The sequence below is a fragment of the Paramormyrops kingsleyae genome, chromosome 14 (genome assembly GCF_048594095.1).
Source record: "Paramormyrops kingsleyae isolate MSU_618 chromosome 14, PKINGS_0.4, whole genome shotgun sequence".
Taxonomy (NCBI): Eukaryota; Metazoa; Chordata; class Actinopteri; order Osteoglossiformes; family Mormyridae; genus Paramormyrops; species Paramormyrops kingsleyae.
This window is the reverse complement of record NC_132810.1, coordinates 23,069,633-23,093,190: the sequence shown is the minus strand read 5'-3', so window position 1 is coordinate 23,093,190 and position 23,558 is coordinate 23,069,633. Positions and strand designations below refer to the sequence as shown.

The following is a 23,558-nucleotide window of genomic DNA, read 5'->3' as shown; positions in this document are numbered from 1 at the left end:
GCTTCAAAAGCCCTTACTTGGAGACAGCAGTTACAGTATCTTGTTTATAATAATGCAGTAGAGAACAGCATAATACAGCTTCAGAATGTAATTATCATCATATGACAGATAATTTGTCCAGCCAGTTAAATGTTTGTATAGTGACGGTGGAAAATTGTTTGTTATAAGACAGGAATCTATGTATTTACAAATGAAATGGAGTTGTAATTACTGAACACAAAGCCTTGTTGAAAGAAATTACTGTTTATTGTAATTACATTGGTCTAAATACATGTAAGACAGCCGTAAAAAAAAAAAAAGTGGTTCAGTCCATTAAGAAGAGCTTTGGATTTAAAATTGTACTGCCTCTCTCTTGTGACGTTGTTCTGTTGGAACGTAGGAGCCAATTTCATACAAGAAAAAAATAACTAGGAGTTGGATTTTCATAAAAATGTAACATTACTCATTTGCAGTTGATGTGTGGGACTCGCTATAATAGTACTGGTTACTTTTCTGACTGCCCCAGAACTACCTTAAGGTTGTACTGGCATCATTACAAGATAAAATATCACTCAGTTTATTAATAATGTATTATGTGCAACTATCAAGATTGAGCCTGGATGTTGGCCCACGCTGGTGACAAAATCTGTTTGCATGGACTGGCTCCCTGGATGACTGCATTAGCTTATGTTGCTTTTCTGTTCTGGCTGTGCTTGGCTTGATAGTACATGTTCAAATGGAAAAAGTGCCTCTGCACGTGTCATAAAGGGGGTGTCTCAAAATGCACACGTTTCTTAGATTATATTCCTGGTCACATAGATAAATTAGAAAATCAGAATAATTAGGCTGTGGTCAGCATGGTAGGTAGGCATTGGTTGTTAAAATGTTAGATTGTAATGGGCTTTTGGCTAATATGCGTTCAAAAACCTTACTAAGGATCAGTGGCAGCTCTAGACAATTTCAGCTGGGGGGGGGGGCAGACTGGGGCCAGATGCAGTTGACCTTAATGCCCTCTAAGTATTACACTAGGTTGCCAGCATTAAGAAGCAAAAGACCATTTTGAAAACAGATGAGTTACTTGCAATGCTATTATGCAGTTACATTTTACAGTTTTTACAAATATGTAACTCACTCTGATTTCTTGTTTGGACTGTCTTGCTTCCACAAGCTTCATTATTATTTTCTGTCGTTAACTTGCCCTCGTATATAAATGTTAATATAATAATAGTAATAATACGTAGCATACATTTTATTTTTTTTGGGGGGGGGGGGGCATTTTGTCACAGGGTCATTGCCCCCACCTCCACTAAAGATTTTACTAAATTTTGCACTGATGCAGATATGGGGCAGGTTATGAATATGCAAGTATACATGTCTTGTTTGTGATCCAAGAACAACCTCACTAGCCATTGCAAACTTCAGACGACTGCAAAGTTCTGCACAGACTTGAAATCGAACATCATCACGTGGTTAGAGGTCAAGCATCTTTTGTCAGGACAGAGACGATATCTGCAGTAACCAGTTGCCTGAACCAGGCGTACCCAAACCACACCAAGGGCTCTGTCTGTGAGCGGGTGATCGTTCCTCTTAAAACAGTATTTAGAAAGGGTGAATTGGGTGTTAAATGTCTCTGAGAAATGCATTCATGTGCCCTTGAGTCAATTCTTAAAAATGCTGGAACATAGATTTAAAAATGCCTCTGCTTATTCTGAAATATTATAGCAGTAACTTCTAATGGGATTGGTTAGGTGAGTAGCTAGACATCCCGGCCCGGGATGGCACTTTCATTCACTCGGGGGGGGGAATTTGGAGCCCTACGAAGTGCTGGGCCCCCTGAATCTGTCATGGTATTCCTCCAATGCCCTTGGGTTTGGGCAGAAAACTGCACAAGTAAGTCACAATATATTCACAAAATACCACAACACACATCACAACAACCCTCAGAGAACATAGCAAAGGGTAATGCTTTACATTAACTAAACCTTCATAATGCATTTGTAGACCACTCAGTGCACCTTCATAATGCATTCATAGAACATTCATAAGCAACATGTAAGTATACCTTAAGATCCTAAATACCCTGACAGCTTTAATCTATATTAATAACAGTTCTTATATCATTAAACAATTATGTTTAGGAATATAATATGCTTCTTATGAATGCAAAATAAATGTTATGATGATTCAGTTATTGTAAAGCATTACCTACCAAAATATACATTCTAACAGCAACAACAAAGGGATAATACATTACAGAAACCTGGTAAAAAATAAACCAACTAACAAAGCCACAAAACATTACAAAGTCAGAGTCATCGTAATCTAAGAGATTCCACAAAGGTGCAGTATGTGATGTTCTTACGAAATGGTGACTGTTTTTGCATTGTGGCACATTCTGTTTGTGCCACTTGAAAATTAAGAGATGATGATTTCAGCAGTGCAAAGTGATGGAGCAAGTGGGTGGGTTCCCACTAAACCATAAAGCATAAACCGTGGAAATAATCCAAAACAGAAATGCTACAAAATGTATAAGAATCTGAGAAATCTGACCTATTTCTGTTTGGAAAGAAAAATTATAGTCATTTGAAAAATTTGCCCTACTTTTTAGTATTCCTTAATATTAAAATGGGTCTTGACATCCATAATCTTTAATAGAATGCATCATTTATTCAGAAGCCAGCAGTCTAGCAGTGAGTAGATTTGGGACATTTGGTTCACAACACTGAACAGGAAACCGATAAGATTTATAAGTGGATAATGCATGAGCTAACGATGAACACTGCAGTGAGCACAGTGGCAACATTTTAAAAATGTTTTGGTTTCCATTTCAGTGTGTGAAAATGTCACAGAAAAGAGAAGCATACAAGTGAAAACGAACCTTTAAATCGGCACCTAACAAGAATGTCTCACAATAACGAAGGCGTGGAGCTTGGGTTTGTGTCCATGTATGGAGGTTTTGGGTACAAGCCAGCAAACAGGAGAATAATAAAATCACCACTGGGCCCTACAGCACGGCTCAACCCCAAGTGCAGGAGGGCCGCTCTCCTTACTGGCATGTCGGTTTGGATAAAAGTTCCTGCTAAAGAAACACGAATAAATACAAAGATGACTATCCAGACATTTCATTGTTTTCTACTTTTATTTTTTTCCTCTTTAACATTAACCTGATGTAATCTTTTTCTTTAAGTCTGACTGTTCCAAACACAAAAACACTTGAACCTGAAACACATTGGACTAGACTTTATTAAAATTCACACATTATGATCTGACCTTCAGAGAATATGTTGTGTAATCGGTTTGGATAAGAGCCAAAAGGGAGTCTGGAGTAGAGGATGTTTATGCATGTTACTTCAAGACTGAAAACATTCGGCATTATCATTTCACATCATCTACAATGAAGATTTTATTTAATGCTTAACATCTACAAACCCTACAGTCTGCCTTTTTATTTTGTATTACTGAGCTTAAATACAAGCATATTATAAATATATAGCTGTATTAATGCTTTTTTCGCTCTATGCTTGCTTGTTAAATTTGTATTTAAAATATGTCTTTTATACCCAAATATATGTATTTTGAATTTAGTATAACAGTATTTGAATGCATTCCCATAACGTATTTGCCGGCTTGTGAATATTTGCCCATATTTCAATAAAAACTGTAATCATGCAAATGCATTCCTCTTGCAATTGTTTTTTCTGTGTCTTAGACATTTCAGTAAAAGATTCTCAATAAAAGTCCCTCTCAAAGGGCAGTGTTACAGTGACCGTACTTAAGCATAAGAACGCAAGATTGTGTGATAAGTTAATATACTGTATGACATTATACAGGATAGATATAGAATTGTCAATAGTAATTTCATTACATTCTGCATCCTACATTGTTTTACTTGTCATATACAAAGAATGTTAGTCATTCATACTTTATTATTGTACTGCTGTCAGTAAATTTCAAAAAGAAAAATCATAACAGAAGCTAAGGAAGCATTCCTATACCCTCAAAACCATACACATACTATACAAACAGAGCAAATATAAAATCAACAATCAAAGTATTGACAGGTACCTATAATCCTTAACCCTTCTCCTTCTGTATATAAGACAAGTTGAATGAATGGGGCTGAAGATGACATTATATATGGTACTATTTATGCATTAAATTAAATTACGCTAAAGAATAAGACTTATTTGTTGAGCACATTAACTGAAGAAAAAAAAATCAACCATCATAAGAAACCGTTACATTACTTTGACTTAAAATAATGGTTAGCCAGAATGAAATGAAAAAAAAGAATCATGCAATAAGCTCCTGCTTTGGACATAAAACATTTTTCAATTCACATAAAAATACTGTAAAATATGGCCTGTAAGAGGTCTCAGTAAACTGAGATGTAAGATGTAAACCCACAGTTAAAACTCCAGATTGTTTTTTTATTGTATGCAGATACCTTGAATCAGTTATAAACACAGAACTATACTTAGTCATTAAAGCCCATGCCTAATTTGGTTTTTTTGAAGACAACTGAACAATATTTTATATATACAGACCATTTAAGGCATTCAAAACAAAGTAGGAGACACATGCCAACATAACCATGCAAAATATTTTATAAGTAACCACTTCCATTAAGCGAAAAAAAAATCCCCAAGTACAAATTGTAAATGCTTTTGTGGTCTGCAGCTGAAGCAGATACTATCTTTCGAAAGGGATGGGCAATAGGAGAAAGGTTAATGCGGTAGACTTGTATACATGCTTCAACTCAAGCTTCTGGGAAAAATGGTAACAGTCCTTCCTTGGCTTTCACTTCTGGTCCTCAATCTCCTTCTTGATCTCAGCTAGGTAATGATGATCCTTGCCATGTGCCACCTCCATGATTGCTAGTGCCTGTATTGGAAGTATTCAAGCATTACCCTAAGATCCAAGACAGACCATGCAAAATATCAAATTCACCCCAGAGTGTAACTTTACCTGCTTTAATGCTTTCACACCCAAGGATGTCTTCTCAAGTCCCAAATACAGTCGGCCCAGCTTGAGATACATTGAGGCTACGTTGAGAGAATAGGCGGGATAGTGCATGCTAAAAACAAAGGACAGCTAATTAACTTTACACAGTCATGTTTCTCCAGATAAAATGTATATATTACACAATAATACATTGTTTCTATTTGTATGTCTGCAGTTCTGTTCATGTTTTTTGTCTAAAGGAGAATCAAAGGTTTAAATTCAACTTGTGTAAACTGCATATTTGACAAAAGCTTTTATGCTCAATTAAGTAAAGCATAAATCTGTATTCCTCAACCGAGCACCTTCAGATTTTTGTCATTTGCACACAGATGAGACCTTGGGATCTGTACTGGATGAATGGACAGAAGATGGACTGATACAGATGACAACACAAACAAACAACAAATAAAAACAACAACAAAAACAACATCTAGCTCTGATTTTGAACTCAGTTCCAAGTAAACATGAGAAAGCTTTCTTTCTTTTACTTTATACCAGAACCAAATAAACGTATCTCTAACGAAACTGATACCCATTTATCTATACAACTGGCCTTTCCACTAAAGTAACAATCAGCTTTGCCGAGAACTACTCTTGCGTGGAATTAAATTCCATGTCACCCAGAATGATGAAGAATGTTTTAGAATAAGGGATGGTTAGCTACAGACATACATATAATCTCTAAATATAATTTACATTTAAAAGCATCATGCATTTTACCTATAGGGTTTGATTATTTTCTCTCCATAATTCATGGCTCCATCCCAGTCCTGCATGTACAGGCAGACACCCATAGCTTGGTACATCATGTGCAGCATATATACATTTGTCACCTCGAACATGGAGCCCATCTTATCCAGACTGAGCTCACAAATCTCCAGCAGTTCACTAGGGGGTGCTATAGAGTCAAGGAAATAAGACACCATAAACCTGATAGCGTGAACAATTGCATGCGTTCTCTTTTGCTACTGTCAATCAATCTACCAGTAGCGTACTTCTATTTTTATCGATACAGATACAGAATAGATTGAATTTGCCTTTGTGAATCCAAAAATGAACCTCAAATGAAGGTTTTTGTTTCAAGCAGAAAAGTGGGATGAAAATTAGTTTAATCACACTGTGATCTGATATGTTGGTTTCACTACAAAAGGCACTGAGGAATGAAACCACCGTTCTTAGCTCTGTGTCAGAGATGAGAAGACTGAGTCAGAAACTTGCTTTTATGCTCCTTCATTCAGTTCTGATCTGAGATGACAAGTTTTGACAGAGAACGTCATTTTGCTGCTGAGAACAATTTAAAAATTATCTTACACCTTGCTGATGACCAGCATATGCTAGGGCACACAACATACATGGTGCATCTGGGTAAAAATGTATAAACACTTAATATGATTATTTTATATTACTATTGTTACTCTGTCCAATTATGAACAGACCTTCCCACAAACTGACAGCTGGGAGAACAGTATTGCAGTGGGAGGTAGAGAGAGAACAGACAAGGATATTCTTGTAGTGCTTGGCTCTCCGGAACTCCTCGATGATATTCTTGGCATACTTCACCATGTCTCGGATTTCCTCGGGCTTCGGGGGTGTGCTCAGTTTTCGAATTTCCATTTTGGCTTTATCCTAAAAAGTAAATAAATAAATAAAACAAGCAATGCACACTGGATAGCCCGATCTCTCTCAACACTGCTACCTTCACATGCAATACACTTGGCTAGTTAGAGGCCTAGTTTGATTGATAGGTTCATTGATTTCTTATAATACCATGTTAGGAAACTCTGTAGAATTATTTAGGCCAAGCATTGTTTGTTTAATTCCGGTTCTTCCTTATATTGTTTTCTCAGCTGTGCCACAAAGCTTGACTTATTCCACAACAGACAAAGGCTTACTTTGGATTTGGTGATACACTCCTTGCATTCACAAGTGAAGAAGTATGAGTCTTTTAGTCTTTCATTTCTGTCTTCTGTTGGATAGAGGAGGTCAATGTAACTTGTGAAAATCTGAGGAAGACAGAGGTGACCACCAAATCAAACCTTAAAATTCAAAACACTTAAAATGTGTACAAGTACAGTGTAACATATTTTTTACATTTTCTTTTGATATACGGATGATGGGGAGGTAACTAGTATTTACGATGCATTTTGTTGTTTGTTACAGTACAGTGGTATTGACTTTAAGGAAGACAAAAATGAAAATTTTCCTGATGTAGCAAACAATATGGAGTACCCCGCACAAACCGCCCCCACAGGAAGGCTCCTGAACCAGTGTCTCACCTCTTCCCCTGGGTGGATTTCCTGGACAGCCCTCACCTCGGCGACAGTACCCTTGTACGTGACAATGACGTTGGGGTTGCAGCTGTGGTTCATTAGAGCGACACTGCAGAACCACAAGGTGGGAGGCAGGATCAGACCAGACATCAAAAAAGGAGCAGATGCTCCACAAATATCTGCATTATTCAACAAACCCAAAAGCACAATTCCAAGAACCTCTCAAAATATGACACCTCCTTTAGTTACACTTCTGTCCATATCTTCCACTCATCTTATTCTCAACTTCATAAAGGAAGCTACTTTAAAAATGGCTTTCCAGTCAGCCAAATGTTGTAGCCACTTCAAGAAACTACAAGGACTTAAGATATATTAAAAAAATTCTCACTAACACATTCACAATACAGTGGTACCTCAGTTCTCGAACTCATTAGAACTCGAATTTCTTAAAAGTCGAACCAACCAGTTCAAAAAAAAAATTACCTAGAGCTTGATCTGAATCTCAGAAATCAAACCATGAACGCCGACCTAAGATAAGTTGTATCTGCGGGGAAATGAGTCACGCGGCAGGTCTCTCAGCGGTAACAATGGGTAACGCTTCAGTCTCAGCCTCGCATTTGCTGTGATAGCATTGTGCATGTTTACACTACCTGAATACATATATTTATAAAGTAAAAATACATTTAGACAATGATAGACAGTAACAGTAATTATTATTATATAACAAAATACATTTAAAAATAAAGATTTCTTATTCATTATTTTAATATTAAAAATAAACCATTAATACGTTTAATTATAATAATATTGTCATGCCGAGCGGGGACAGAACGGAGACAAAGGCGCAGACATCAGGGTATCGGGGAATACAGGCTTTAATTACAGGTAAAACAGGCAAAACGCAGACGGACAATACAATGACCGGACTGGGGAAACAAACTGAAACGCGGACTAAATACGCAGGACTAATGACAACAACCAGAAACAGCTGATCACACGGGGATTCCACACGGGGTTAACGAGGGGGCATGGCACACAGAAGGAGCGGACGATCGGGGCAGGACGCATTGTTTGGATACATTTATTTTCTTACTTTACAAATTACTGTTTTGATAAATGTGCTTATATGTGTTTAGTACAGTATATGCTCTTCTTGTTTTATCCGGTTCATTTTGTGTTTAAATGCTAAAACAAAAAAAAAACATATTTAGGTGTAATTTTTTGGGGCCGGGAACCAATTACAGTGGTACCTCAGTTCTTGAACTTAATCCGTTCCAGACTCCGGATCGAATCCTAAAATGTTCGAGTTCCAATCAAATTTTTCCCATAAGAAATAATGGAAAACTAATTAATTGGTTCCCGGGCCCCCTAAATTATACCTAAATTTGTTTTTTGTTTTTTTGTTTTTTTTAGCATTTAAACACAAAATGAATAGGATAAAACAAGAAGAGCATTTTTTTCTTAATGGCTTCCAAAACGATAAAGATCTTATCCCAACATTACCCCTGTCCTGTCCCGATCGTTCTCTCCTTTCGTGTGCCACACCCCCTCGATAACCTTGTGTGGGATCCCCATGTGATCAGCTGTTTCTGGTTGTTGTCATTAGTCCTCTGTATTAAGTCCGCGTTTCAGTTTGTTTCCCCAGTCCGGTCATTGGGTGTGTTCGACTTGCTTACAGCCCTGGCTTAAAGCAACGCATTCTGATCCTGACGCAATGCATTACGGTTAGATTAATTGCGACCTCTCACTCGGCTGCACAAACTGGAACCGCCTCTGTGACGACACAACTTTGCCCTTATTGGCTGAAGAGTTTAGTTACACGCATGACGTTTCTATCCCAGGCAGTTCCGATGCATAGTTTGCTATTTCTCCCGAATATCACGTAAAGCAGTGAGAACTGGTTTTCAGTTAGTTTACCTGGTAAAATAAAGTTTAAATAAATGACACAAATGCTCTTATAGTACAAGTAAGTTAGTGGTTTATTTATTGTTATTTACTGTAATGTTGCGCTGCTTTATTTGGTTAATTGTCCAGTCTGTGAAGAAGGCATTCAAGTAAGAATTGCATTGTAGTATGAGTCATTTCCTGGCGCGTACAATTATTATTAGGTCAGCGTTCACAGTTCGACTTCTGATATTCAGATCGAGTTCTAGGTCAAACTGGTTTGTTCGACTTTCAAGAAATTCGAGTTCTAGTGAGTTCGAGAACCGAGGTATCACTGTAATTGGTTTTCCATTATTTCTTATGGGGAAAATTCGATCACAACTCGAACTTTTTAGGATTCGATCCGAAGTTCTGAACGGATTAAGTTCGAGTTCTGAGGTACCAATGTATAAAAAAAACTAAAATCAGCACCAAACATGAATATCCCGAGAACCTGCTACAAGCCCAGTGTGGATTACAAAGAAAAAACAACTTACCAATTGGCAGGTTAATTTGTGAAAAAAAAAAACTGGTATTTATAAAACAACGTTTCTCCTACTAGAACTGGAAGTACTAGTCCTCCCTGTATCTGGAGAGCTAATGCTGGTCTTTTATTGTGCTTTTCTCATTATTGGTACAGTATGTGAATGTGCTAAAGACCTGAGCACCTGAGGCTGGCAGAAACCTGCATCACCCAATGAAATATTCGCTTGGGGCTGCTCAGATGGGTGCTACCTGTACCCCTTGATGATGCATGGCTAAGATTTCTACTTGACTCATATCCTCCTATACGGAAAATACCCAAATACAACTAAAATATGCATATATGAATGTTTTCCCTTCATAACAGAAAAATAACAGTTAAAAAAATTTATGAAAATAATTTATAAAAAGTATATCACTGATGTTCAAGATGTAGTTTTATACATCATTACGAATGGTTTCTGTTTTGGCCTGATTTTTCTGGAGCTTTCTCCATGTATTCACGAAGCACACCGGTCCCAGGGGGTTTAACAAATGCAATGAGACACAAGACACGTTTCCCTGTCTGATTCTAAGCTGACCTACAGCTGAGCTTAAGTGACACAATTATCAGTGCGACATGTCTGTGCCGACAGTGAACTTGAGCTGCCACCCAACCCCGGGAAGCACCCCCAGGGACGAGTGCGTGTCGGATGGATGTCTCACTTACTCGGGAAACACAGCAGAGCCCAAATGCGAAAGCTCCTCATCTTCAATGGTGAACCCATTGCAATTGACCTGGAGAAATACAAGAAAACATGGATTGTGAAACTAATGTTTCAATGCAGGAAAAGAATACAAACAATTATAAATGCACATGTGCATACAGACTGGACACACATGGACACACACACATAAATTCAGCGTATCTGGCGTTTAACATACGTGTTGGACTTTAAACTGCCCTCACACCACCAACATCTTTTTTTTTTTTTTTTTTTTAAACTGTGTTTATCCACAATATCTCCTCTTTCAAAAGATGTGGCAGTTGAGCTGTCCCTTACTTCACCGCCACTTCAGTGCTTAATTATTACTTCCATGATATACCAAAACAGTCACGAGGCATGTTCCACTAACTGAATTTAATAAACCTGAGTATACATGGAATTTATGCAGATATTTACGTTGTCGCGTCACAATACGCCTCTCATTAATATTTCAGGCCCACTATTAATCTGCTTACCAAATTGTGGGCGTAAGTAGACGTCCGTATAGTACCAAAAAGCCGGTTATTGGACAAATGATTACGCCCCTCATCTAAAGCCCCAGTGATTAATGCATATGCGGCATATAATCTCAATTATATCATGATATGATATCGTGCAGCCTTATCTAGTGTTGAATTCTCTACCCAATATGGAGAAACAACCTGAATTGTGAGCCGAGTGCATCGTTACAGCCCTAGCTAATTTTATATATATATATATATATATATATTTTTTAAATATATATATATATATATATATATATATATATATATTTTTCTAGTTCAGTTCTAGTTTATTTCATATTTAGTCAGACTTCCAGTTAGCAGGAACGTTAATAAATGATAACAATAAAGAACAGCAGTTCTATGACAACATGAATAATAACTTAAACAATGAAAACAAACAATAAGTAACGCTACAGGATAAAAAACAGGATTTTATCACAGTAAACAATAGCGAATGAGCAGGGGATAAATACTTTCCATAAACCTGTAGTTAATTCCCTTATTCCACCTAAGTAGCAACCCCTGAGTACCATCATGGCTTGCGGGTAGAAACAGTTTCTGAAACCCGTGGTTCAGATATTTTGGTGCTGTCCACTGGAAGACAGGCTGTTTGAACCTTAAGAAATGTATTTATACAGAAAGCTTTTTGTTTTCCTCCACAAAGTACCGGGTCCATCCAATGTGTCAAACAGCTGCGAGGTATAATAGAGCATCTGAGGGATCTACAAGAGAGCGAGACCTTCAGCAAGCTGCCGAAGGTTCTCCTTTTAAGGGTCCGAAGCTCTGTGTGGAGAAGCAGCTGCACGTGGGAGTCTGTTTGTGAGGGAGGGAGCAGCTGAGGGCAACTAATGTCCCCCACCCAAAGGGAAAAAAAAAAAAAACAGTAGGAGAAACCCATGGACCATTACAGACAACCAAACCATGTGACCAACACACTCCATGTCATTTCCACAAGGTTGGCAATTACTCTGTGAAATTTGGGATATTAAGACCAAAAACAAAAAAAAAAAAAACAATTCTAACCCGTGACATACAGGCAGCAGGTGAACAGATCCCATTTTAAACTATTATGGTCTTAGAACATCTGTTTTGGTGAGGAATTTATATACAAGAAAACTACTACAATATTTCTTTGTTTATATACACACACATGCATAAACACACGTTTGTATTCGTATGCAACTATTCATTTCTATGGGAAAAACCCTAATCCCAACAATGACGACCTTAACCCCTACCCGGCCCTAACCTTAACCATCAGTAACCAAACAAAATACAAGTCAAATAGCAATTATGATACTATGTATCATAGCTTAGGTGTGAATAAATGTTACCTTAAATAATTCAATTAATTAATAGATGAATTAATATAAATTAAATGAATAAAACAATATTTCAACCATCCATGGAATTGTTACAGTAAGCCATATATAAAGCTATTTTAAATTAACTTTATGTCCAAGTATGAAAATTTAAAAAATTAAAGGGAAAATTTATAATATTCATCCATACTAAATTAATTAAATTAAGGGTTCTGCTGAAAAGACATTAATGCAAATCATAACAAAATAGCAAATATTCTTAACTCTCTTTCCAACAAGTGTTTCTCGAGGAAAGTTTCAAACATTAAACAGCAGTATGATCAGACTAAGTCCTATTTGGAGGTGCTCTGATTGCCCTATCCATCTTTTTTCATTTCTCCAGTACTAGTCTGCTAGCGGAGCTGGGGGTGGCATGTAGGCAGAACCTATTCTAGGTTCCTAGAGCCCAAAGCAGGGACAGTCCATGGAATTCCAGTCCATTGTAGGGCAATGAGAAGTGACATCATAAACCCGCATCAGACCCTCACCTGGGCAAAGAGCTCGATGAGCGTATCGTCATCAGGAAAGTCCAGATGCTTGGAGTAGAAGTGGTGTAGGGCAGCTATGTCTGTTTGGTTCATCTCCCGTTTTTCATTGTCCAGTTTGTCCAGGTCTGCGAAGGTGCCACAGTGGAAATCACATTACATGGAGAGCACCAAAACACAATTAAGTGAGAAACACAATATTTGGCAGAGCAATGTAGGTGAATTATTTCACTTGAGCATTCAAAAGAACTTAAATGTGAAAGCTTCGACATGGCTGTGAGCTGCTTTACCGAATTTCTTCTCTGTTTTTGTTTACCAAAAAGCAGTGGGTCTACCAAACAATCCATGCTTTTTTCAGGAACCTTTCCAATCAGGTTTGTGTTATTCATATGCTTATAAGTATGCTGCAAATAATTTGTGTCTGTGGCTACATCAATATCACAGCTCTGGGCTGACCTTTCACTGTGATGCCTCGCAAGATTCAGCTACAGGAGCACCCTGAGAATGCTTGGAGTAGTTTACAGTGGACAGCAGGCCTACTTTCCCTTTTTCGGCTAACTGAACAGGCCTGTAAATTGCAGGCAGACTTTAAACAGGCGAACACTAGGACTGCCCCACAACTGGCCATTACGAGAATGAAGAAAGGACAAAATGTTAAGGTGGGGGGCTTGTTGGGTGATGAGGGAAGAAGAGAATTAATCCCATGGTCCATGTACCGTCGTCATCAGCTGTCAAAGGGTGGAATAAAAACTGATTTGAACTGGAAATTTAAGTGTCCACAATATGGTTGTATCAATTCCGATTTAAGAAAGAAAAAAATAGTTGGTCTAAACTGATTATCTATCACAAATCGATACATCTCTCATTTCCTTATTACTGCCTATCGCTATAATATTTTTTCATGTTAAGATCATATGATCAACTTCAGTTACCGAGAATATCATATAAATATACAATTGAAAATATTTATATTTTAAAAGTAGGACACTTCAATAAATATGAAATTGATCTAAATCACAGTCAGAGCCAAGTCTAATCAAACTCCATCGACTCGCTATGTGTTTAACGACTATCTTTTTATATTGTATCACAGACTATGTCCCTAGAAGTGTATCGTCTGAAAGGGAGAGATACGCACCACAAGTGTCCAAACAATTAGATAACTATTCTGAAAGACTAAAGTGACCTCTGGGTACAATGTGCATAATGCATTGTTTTGCATGCTCCAAATGCAACCTGTTTCCGATATATACATAATTGCAAATTGAATTCACTAAACAGCAATCACTCTCAACAGCATGTAAAGATCTTTTACGAGGTGTATCACTGGGGGGGGGGAAAGCATTTCTGAGTCCACAGCTGTGTAAGCCTTACTGCGGTGTAGGGACACCCCTGACATCTTACCAGAACCTGGGTGCCACATACAGAAGGGGTTTATTGCGATGTCTAAGCTGTCTCCCAGGAGAAGATGCTTACCATGCATCTTGTCCACATTTCATGCTTGTGGGTCACATTTAAAAAAAAATGTATAAAATTTGCGACGGTGTAAATTTGATTGATGTGAACTGAACAGGCTGTATTTGCATTGTTTACCAAGCCTTGAGTACAATTTGTGGTGAGTGGATCATTCTGGCAAAGGATGGTCAAAGGTCATACTCACGTGCTTCAAATTCCCTCAAGGCCAACACTCTTTCAGATTCGGTCCTCTTTGTCTGCGTTTTCTGAAAGGGAAACAGCTGATGAGCACGTCCGTAGGAGATTTACAAAGACAATATGCGCCGTCCTTTGCTGCTGTTCATTAGCTTGTAATATTAGGCAGACTCGTGTTTTTATGACAGTGTTGACTTTTCACTGCAGTGTGTTTCCCTTCTGCGATACACAACTAAAAAATTTATTATACTGTATATGAGAATATTTTACTTTTGCGCTGTGCAAAAAATGCAGGCATTGGCAACTCTTCAACTTTGATATCCAATATGCTCCAGTGCATCAGATAGAAGATAAACAATAAAATCAGAGCATTGAATGCCAGGTTTATTCCTTGTTTACACAGTTAAGGCCTTAAGTTATACTGTGTTTGCATGTTCCTCCTAATGCTATCCAAGTAGCTACAAACGATCCGACTTGTTATACTACTTATGGTTGCTCACATTTGTTTCTCAGTATTACTACTGCTGAACACTTCATACTGTTTATACTGTCATATACTGTTTACACTGCTGTCATTTCATTTCTATTTTTCAGTACTGTATTGCTCTAGTGTTGCTTTATTACGTTATTGCTGTTTTTATATCTTATTTTTGTTCTATTTTATTGTCTTTTATAGCACTATGCATGGAAGCTGAAAACTTAATCTTATTGTATTTGAGCAATGTATATCAATATATATCAATATAGTTTGATTCAATTCAAGTCATTGAAGTTGCAGCAAGTTGTTTGATTTGCTTTACATTTCATGCAAATATAAAAAGTTTCAGTCAGAGGCTACAAACCCCAACAAGAAAACAAACGGCTGTTACGGGGGGCATTAACTGTAGGGTTATTTACCATTATGTTCTTCCGAAGGGCATTATTTCACCATGGGGGAAGTTAACAAGAGGCACCATATTAAACAATGCAGTTGTAGCCTCTTAGGTTTCTTGACCCTTTAGCTAAGGCTACTGGAAATATCTTTCACAGACAGTCTGGTGTTTTCCCATTTATCTTCAGCTAAAACACACATCCATCCCATCCCTCAAATTCATCCTGGTCACGGTCATGTCTCAAAACTGAAATTAATTTGATTTAAGATAACGGGAAAAAAAATACACCCTCCAGGCTTACCATCATGATTATTAATGATACCTTTATAATGAAGGATTGGTCCTTGGTATTTGATAGGCATTTAATTATGTGATGAAACCTTCGACTCTGTTCCATTTAACATGCAAGCCAATTTTGCGCATTACATGGTAATTTCAGGGTGACAGTTGAGCCTATGTAATGCTGTCGCTTGCATATGCAGGTGTTTTAATTAGCAAAATTAGCAACTAGTATTACATGAAATATAGCGCATCATAAAGTAAGTGAACCGTCTTTTGTCTCCTTTTCTGTAAGCAAGTGGTGTGTTGGGGGGGGGGGATGGGGGGGTGTTGGGCAGCCAGTTAACCTTAGACTAGGAGAGTTTTTTTCCTCCATACTTTAGTCCCTCTCCTCTGTTGTCTTCTGGCTTCCTTCCTTTCCTGCTTCCCCCATCCCTTTTTCCCCAGTAGCATGCACTAAACTGAATTTAACTGAATGTAATTAGATACTAAAATCAACAGAACCGAATGTGACCGTTGTCTTGTCTTGACTGTACGCATGCGATCAATGACAGACAGACAAATTCCCTGCGTATGAGAACATACTCGGCCAAATAAACCTGATTCTGATTCTCCTCTGGCACAAACCCGGCTGCTGGTGTCGCCCCACCCTGCCCACACTCGGCTGCTCGTACACACTTCGTACACGATGTCCCAGCTACCTGCAGAGGGATCAGCTAGGGAATACGTGTGGTGTTTCGGCACAGACACGCAGCACTGAATGCACTCCAGCTACACCCCATCAAGCCAGGAGAGGCCAATTCAGCCACAGAGCTGCACTTTACGAGGGATCAGAACAGCCGGTTGATTGCAGACTCTGTCAAGTGATGCTACAGAACAGGCTGCACCCAAATGCTAACTCTTATACTGACCTTCTCCTCACTTGAAATAATGACCCAATAAGTGTGCAGTGCCTACATTCATACGCTGCCTAATTTACTGAAGAAAAAGAAAAAAAAAACAATGAACAACAGTATTAAAATGTCAAGCCTCTCCTTACCTAATAGGACCCCATGTCACTCAGTGCTACTGAGAAAATGGCTTTTCCAAACTTTTGGCCATTAAGCAAATTTCCATCCATAATGATTTGTAACTACAGGGACACAAAGAGACCTAAAACTTGTTAGGATGTAGGACAACGCACAAGACAGGGGAACACCCTGGATGGGATGCCAGTCCATCACAGAGCACACAAACAAGGTGAAACATGGGGAGAACATGCAAACTGGACATGGACAGACACACACAAACACACACACAAGTTAAGGTGGGAGCTGAATCCAGAACCATGCCGATTCCGACTTGCAGTGGTACTCACTGAGCCACCAAACCGGCCTATGAAGAAAACTTTGTTTGAATTATTGTGGTTCATAGAACGTGACATTCTGGAACCCACAAAACAAGGTAGAGAATGCAAAGGCAGGAAAGTGGGGGCATTTTTCTCAGATGTTTTGATATATATCTTTCAGAGGGCTTATATTTATGACACTTTGTTTTGACATGTTCTTTTCCTCACCTCGGGTGAAGATACAAACATGCATCTCAGAAAAGACGAACAGAAGTCCACCATAGACCAGATAAAAAAACCACACACAAAGCCAATGAAATGCCATGAGATGCAGCATCATGTTGGAGGGCAGCAAATAATATGGCAATAAAGATCTTAGATCTATGACAGCCAAGTTACTTTTTCTAAATAGGGAATTTTTATAATGAAAAAGTACTTAGCGTGGTATAAACCAATAAATATAACAAAGGCAAAACGGACTCTCCATGAAGGTGTCAGCCTCTACATTTAAATAATAGTGATAAATGACTTTTTTTCCCCTCTCCTGACACATATGCATTTTATTTCTGTACTGACTCCCACTGGTAGAATGGCTTACTTAAAATAGTGCATTAGTAGGTAGGTGGTGGCAGAACTGAAGTGAAGAGTTGAAACATTAAGGTGATGCATCATGGTATGTTCTAATAGGAATATCAAAAATACCACTTAGGTCAGTCTGGCCAGGTGAATCAAGTGCAGAATGTGTAGGACTGATTTGTTGTGTTTAAGTACAAAAGTGTGATTTTTGACAACACTGCCTTTTTTGTGCTAGCCGAATCACCATCTCTGCTGACCAGCATGGAGAAGTTACAAAATGGCACCTTGTAGTGGCTTAGTATGACACAGCTAGAAAAGTCACGCTCCGAGGTTTGGTCAGGTGCCCTTTATTTCACAGATCTCATCAGGCATCATGATGCATGATGCCTCGCTACTCCCCAGTCGAAATCTACAGGCTTCATCCCTCCCCCACCATCCTGGCACCTCCCCTCCCCCCCCCTCCCCTCACCTGTTTCACGATGATCCTGGCAGCTAGTCTTACAGTCTCTGACGGGTTCCAGTTCTCGCCGAAGGCACACATGGAGGAGCACTCCAGCTTGTGCATGGGCCAATCCCCCCTCTGTGAAGAAACACACGGCTCGTTACCTCATCCTGCTACACTATTAGCATGACTATGGCTATGCTATATGCTAGTCTTATTTGCAGTACATGTAAAGGCAAATTTAAAATCATGCAGGAAAACCAAATGCAATTGGCTCGTTTTTTTGGTCAATGAAATAATTAAGACTGATATACCCTGATATACACCATGAATGATGCAAAAGGAAGACTAGATAATGCATTAGCATTACCTTGCAGCTGAAAATAGGGTGACATAAAAAATCTTCTGTCTTGGCAAGGAGACAGCAATTTATCCCCTGTGCTATACAATGGATTGTCATAGCAACAGCAAGAGACCACAAGATATTCCCAGCTCAATTTTTAGAACAGGATTGTACCTAAGAGCTTACATCATAGTGGCTATCTCTGTGTTTGCTGCTTTTACCCCAAATCCTACGAAATAATCCATTATAGACAGGCTTGCATCTTGATGTCAACCAATTACATTATTTTGTTGTGCATCGATTAGCACTTAATTACCCTTAGGAATGCACAGCTGAGGCAGGTGCATCAATACCGCACTGCAGCATCCGTGAGCCCACACGTGCTGTTGGAATCGCCACTGCTGTTGCAATATTTAAAAGCATTAAGTTGACTTGAGGGAAAGTAGTCTAACGAAGGTAACGGAAGCTATGAGACCAAATTGTGGGAAGTTTACTCTAAATAACATGATTTTCAGGGGCAAAAACAGCACTTATATCATTGCTCTACGAAGCTTAAATTAGACAGTTAGATCTGTACAGAAATCAAGTAATCCCAAACTGCAATGGTAAATAGAGCTGGATGATATGGCAAAAAAAAAAAAATCACAAAATTTTTTCCTGTATTGACTGATATCGATAATTATCAACATCATAGTTTCACAATGCTGTTCCATGTAATAATGTAATAATCAAAATAATAAAAATAACCCTATTCTAACAAATAGAATGAATACATTGAAATAAACAATATTAGTAAACAAATATTTATTTTCCAACAAATTTTACTGTTTACATAAAAAATTCCCTTAAAATTATAAAAGGTTATTGATTTTCAAGTATTCAAAAAAAACATAGCTTAAATGAACAAAACCATATAACAATGTAACAATGTGCAAAACTGTATAATATTGCAAATATGTTAAAGGGCAAACATAAAATAAAGCAGGACAGCAACAAGTATCTTCCTCTATTCTTGGTCTCTTAAAAACTTTTTAAAATTCTGAGGTAGAAAAGTATCTAAACCAAGCAAAAAACACATTCAAAAAAATGCCAAATCATGGTTAGATTCTTTTGTCCAGCGCTGCAAAACGTCATGACGCGTCACCACGTCACAAGGTACAAAATCCTCGCAAGAGCAAGAGAACTTGAGACAGATCCTGGAGCACAAACTTGAACCGCCTCCGTGACGACACAACTTTCCCCTTATTGGCTGAAGATTTTAGTCACACACATGACGTTTCTATCCCAGGAAGTTCCAATGCGTTATCTGCTATTTCTTCCCGAAAAGCAAGTAAACTGGTTTTCAGTTCATTTACTTGGTACAATAAAGTTTAAATACATTACATAAATGCTCTAACAGTACATGTAAGTTAGTGCTTTATTTATTGTTAGTTACTGTAATGTTGCGCTGCTTTATTTGTTTAATCGTCCAGTCTGTGAAGAAGGCAATCAAGTAAGAATTACATTGTACTCTGTACATGACAATAAAAACTTTGAATCCCTGAAATACATGTATTTGATCTTTTTCGTGGCAGCTATCTTTTTACACAATAAAACTATTGTGTATAGTGGCTCTAACTGCTAACAGTTTGTATCAGAAGTTGGTTATTGTAAAAGAAGTAATGTGTATGCAGGTGATATTTGTATAGATTTATCTACACCCTTCTGGCAGTGCTGTCATTGCAGTCAGGTCTCGCAGACTACGAGGAGTAGAAGTTGTCCGACTTGGCTGCAGTCAGTTTATACTCCACCCCTGCAGCCACCGGCAGACCGCGCTCCACGTCGCGTCAGCTGCAGACAGACCTAAAGCCCAAGTCGAACGCACCCATTGTGTCTTTAAGGGAGGATGGGCAAAATTACACCGTACTCAGTGATTAGCTGTTGTGCTGGCGTTCAGTAAACCTCTGCTCGATAGGCCATCGAGTTGTCTGTCTCAGCGCATTCTCTAAAACGGAGCAAACTTGGTCGATCAAGTTTTATAGTCTGGGTGTATCATCGTGATCGTCCTCATTTCTATCGATAAAAAAAATAAAATAAATCGAGATCGTTTTATTGCCCAGCACTAATGGTACCTATGATTAAATGCAAGACATTTTCTTGCTCGTGCCATATGGTATTTGGATTCCCTGAATGTTTAATTGCAAAAACTAATTCATAAATTAACTAATAACCGAACTATTTTTTACAGATATGTTCTCAGTTGATGTGCAACTCAAGATTTTAGCTATTTTCATAGTGTTTAATTCACTCGTGTTCAATACATGGTGTTAAGCAAGGCCTTTATGCACAGCACAGTCCAGAACCAAATCCCAAAGGGCAAAAATGAAAAGAAAACCTCTATTAACAGCATGATCACAATCAAACACACTCACTGAAATAAATAGCTTTTGAATTGCCTGCATTTGAAATCTGTCTTCAGTGATGTCACCTTCTCATGCACGTGCTAAAATCCAGATATACAGACATGACTAACAGGGAGGGATGACCGACATTTTCAATTCAAAAACCCACCAAAGGATATTTCCATTGTGTTCTTTCTAAAGGCAGCTAAACCTAATTATGACCTCTTTAATATCAAAGACACAGCAGTGAATAGACCCATTCTTCCAATACAAAGACAATAAAAAGCAGGGCTAAGTATGAGAGCGAGTCCCTATTGTACTTTGGTACTAGTAGTGTTCAGTGACAATGTTCATTTTCAGAAGGATTTCATTAAGACAGTTAATTTGTATTTTATATTTTACAGCATCACAAGCTGACTGCAGTTCATGTTACACAGCAGTGAAATATCTAAGGGCATCAATCTGTAAATGTTCATATCTACATACTACATGTTTTGGCATTAAGACAAAGAAAAATAATAAAATTAAATGTTTGATTCCCTACCAATCCATCATCAAGCTTAATAATTAACAGCAGAATCCAGCCTTTTAAATTTGCGGTTATATAAATATATACAAAATATTGTTTTGTGTTTTGTTTTTGCTGCTCCATGAAATGTAACATCATGTTTCATATCTACAGTTATACTGTCGTCCAGTTCAAGCCTTCGCTTACCTGGCAGTCCACATTGCAATAGAAAGCCTGCTTACACTTCCCACACTTGGAAAGGCCCTCTCTCCTGTGGGGAAAGAGAACAGGCTTAGGATACAGCAAGGAGATACTCAGCACCTGGGGCCTGTACTACGAAGTGGGGTTACTGGCTTATCGGGGTAACTTGTCGGATTTAAGGTAGTCTGGGCAAAATGTATGTGAACGAATATGAAGTCCATTTAAACTGTGGTACCTTAAATCCGATAAGTTACCCTGATAAGCCAGTAACCCCACTTCGCAGTACAGGCCACTGGAGACAGCCAGGTAAACAAAACAAAGCGGGTCACATCCACAGAGCAGGCAGCATGTGCAAGTGACCGGTATGAAACACCGGGACATTCTTTCAAGCAGCATAGCTCCAGAACATAGTTTATAATTACACTCAGATTACACTTCATAAATTAAATTCTCTGGTACATCTTAATACTTATTCTTTGGTCTTCAGAGAATATTTAACCCTAAAAATCAATGCAAATGAATATCGAAATATTTTCTGATGCCTTTTCTGATGGCAGAGCAGAAGTGCCGGTGATTGTGATTTAACAAAACATTATGCATGAAACAGTTCCATTCTTTATTGCTTATGTCTTGTATACTTAAAAGTATATTATTTGTATAAAAATACATAAAATTAAACTAGAAAGTACAATTTTAATTTATATATTCATTATTGTACATTTTGGGTGCAACAACGTATATGATCGTCTTGCATAATTATGTTATTGGTAACTTGCTGTCTGAAAGTTGCCTGTTGACACAGTCTTGTCATAAACTGTGAGAAAATTCCAGGGATACAAATATTGAACTTGTTGGCAGGCTTTTGCTTTACAATTTTTTTTTTTTGCAGTCTTAGCAAGTGGCGCCTGATTGAGATTTGCCCCTAATCCCACAACGAGTCATTTAAAATCTGCCGATATGACATATTGCTGGTTGGTGTTGCTAGTTCCATCAGCGGGGGACGTGGAGTTTATGGGGAAAGTCACAAGGTTCCCCCATTGTCAGGATTCATTTAATTTCCCCTGTCTAGAATATGTTTTGATGATTTAAATGTTACAGGTACTTCTCATTAGGAGAGTTAAAAAAGAAGATTTAACATAATAGAAAAATATCCATATCCACCCTGAGCTACCGTGCCAGCAGAGGCCATTTAGGGCTCACAGCGTGCAATACAGTATTATGTTTTGTCTGTGTGTGCACACTTAGATCAACTGGAAGAAAAGTTTTTGTTCATTTGGTCTTAGTAATGCCACGGGTCTTTTAACAACTGACAAAATATGTAGTTGCGTCTGTAGTGTGGTTTTGTCACCAAGGAAATTGTTATGGGACTGGGCCACCTGATCTTCTGCTGGCCCAACCACGTGATGATTTCTGGCTCCGCTATTGATAGCAAGGAATCAGGGAATTTGAGGATACTTGTAGCAGATGGAAATTTGCAGCAACAAGACTCAAGGGAAGATGAAAGAAGCACAATTCTCTCGTGGTCCCATCTAACACTAAATCAGACAGCGTTCAATGTTTCCATGAATGTCCTACAGGTTGTCTGAAGAAAGCAGAGGTGAAACCAGCGGTGAAACCAGCCAGCCTATTTCTTTAAAACTGAAGAAATCCTAAATATTCCACATGATTTCAGGTTTATATAAGTGACAAAGGAAACTCCACACTGGGACAATTAGGCCAATATTTGGGTTTTTTTTAATTAAAACTTACATTAAATAGATCCGACTTTAGCACATTTAAATTCTAATCATAAAAATCATTTACATTTAAAATTTTTAAAAATCCTCCACAAGAATGACACTTCCTTAAGTCACATGGAAATGTGGAGAAGATGGAAATGTGTAAGATATGAACATACATAATATGTAATAAAGTTATTATGGATCACACTGACATTAAAAAAATATATATGCCGTTATTGTTCTTACCTGATGTTATATGTGCTGTAATGCATATGTATGCAAATTTTGATTATTACACCTTATTTACACTATGTATATGGTTCTTGCAGGAGTAAACAACAATCAGTGTTATAAAAAAACGTTTCTTTGCCAATACTTTATTATAATATGTGAAAATGTGCTGATGCACCGTGTTTCAAAACCAGCAGCAGACAAAGAATGCTACAGTGCTTTGATGACCTCTCCCAATAATGCGAGGTTACCCCATGATAGGCGCCACTT

General features: G+C 38.1%; 1 protein-coding gene across 2 annotated transcripts in view; it reads right to left on the bottom strand.

Annotated features, from left to right (window-relative positions):
• Positions 1 to 3,099: 3,099 nt before the first annotated feature.
• Positions 3,100 to 23,558, bottom strand: part of smyd2a (SET and MYND domain containing 2a) — a 29,714-nt gene continuing 9,255 nt past the window's right edge. The window contains exons 2-12 of one of the 2 annotated variants that reach the window (XM_023791815.2): positions 21,343 to 21,406; positions 17,931 to 18,041; positions 14,418 to 14,478; positions 12,761 to 12,885; positions 10,369 to 10,436; positions 7,260 to 7,362; positions 6,876 to 6,986; positions 6,489 to 6,609; positions 5,704 to 5,878; positions 4,948 to 5,056; positions 3,100 to 4,863 (exon numbers count right to left, since the gene is read on the bottom strand). In XM_023791815.2, coding sequence (XP_023647583.1) covers positions 4,780 to 4,863; positions 4,948 to 5,056; positions 5,704 to 5,878; positions 6,489 to 6,609; positions 6,876 to 6,986; positions 7,260 to 7,362; positions 10,369 to 10,436; positions 12,761 to 12,885; positions 14,418 to 14,478; positions 17,931 to 18,041; positions 21,343 to 21,406 — 1,132 coding nt within the window. In that variant the 3' untranslated portion in view covers positions 3,100 to 4,779. Of the gene's footprint in view, positions 4,864 to 4,947; positions 5,057 to 5,703; positions 5,879 to 6,488; positions 6,610 to 6,875; positions 6,987 to 7,259; positions 7,363 to 10,368; positions 10,437 to 12,760; positions 12,886 to 14,417; positions 14,479 to 17,930; positions 18,042 to 18,273; positions 18,379 to 21,342; positions 21,407 to 23,558 lie in introns of those variants that run through there. The other variant, XM_023791816.2, reaches the window with a different exon arrangement.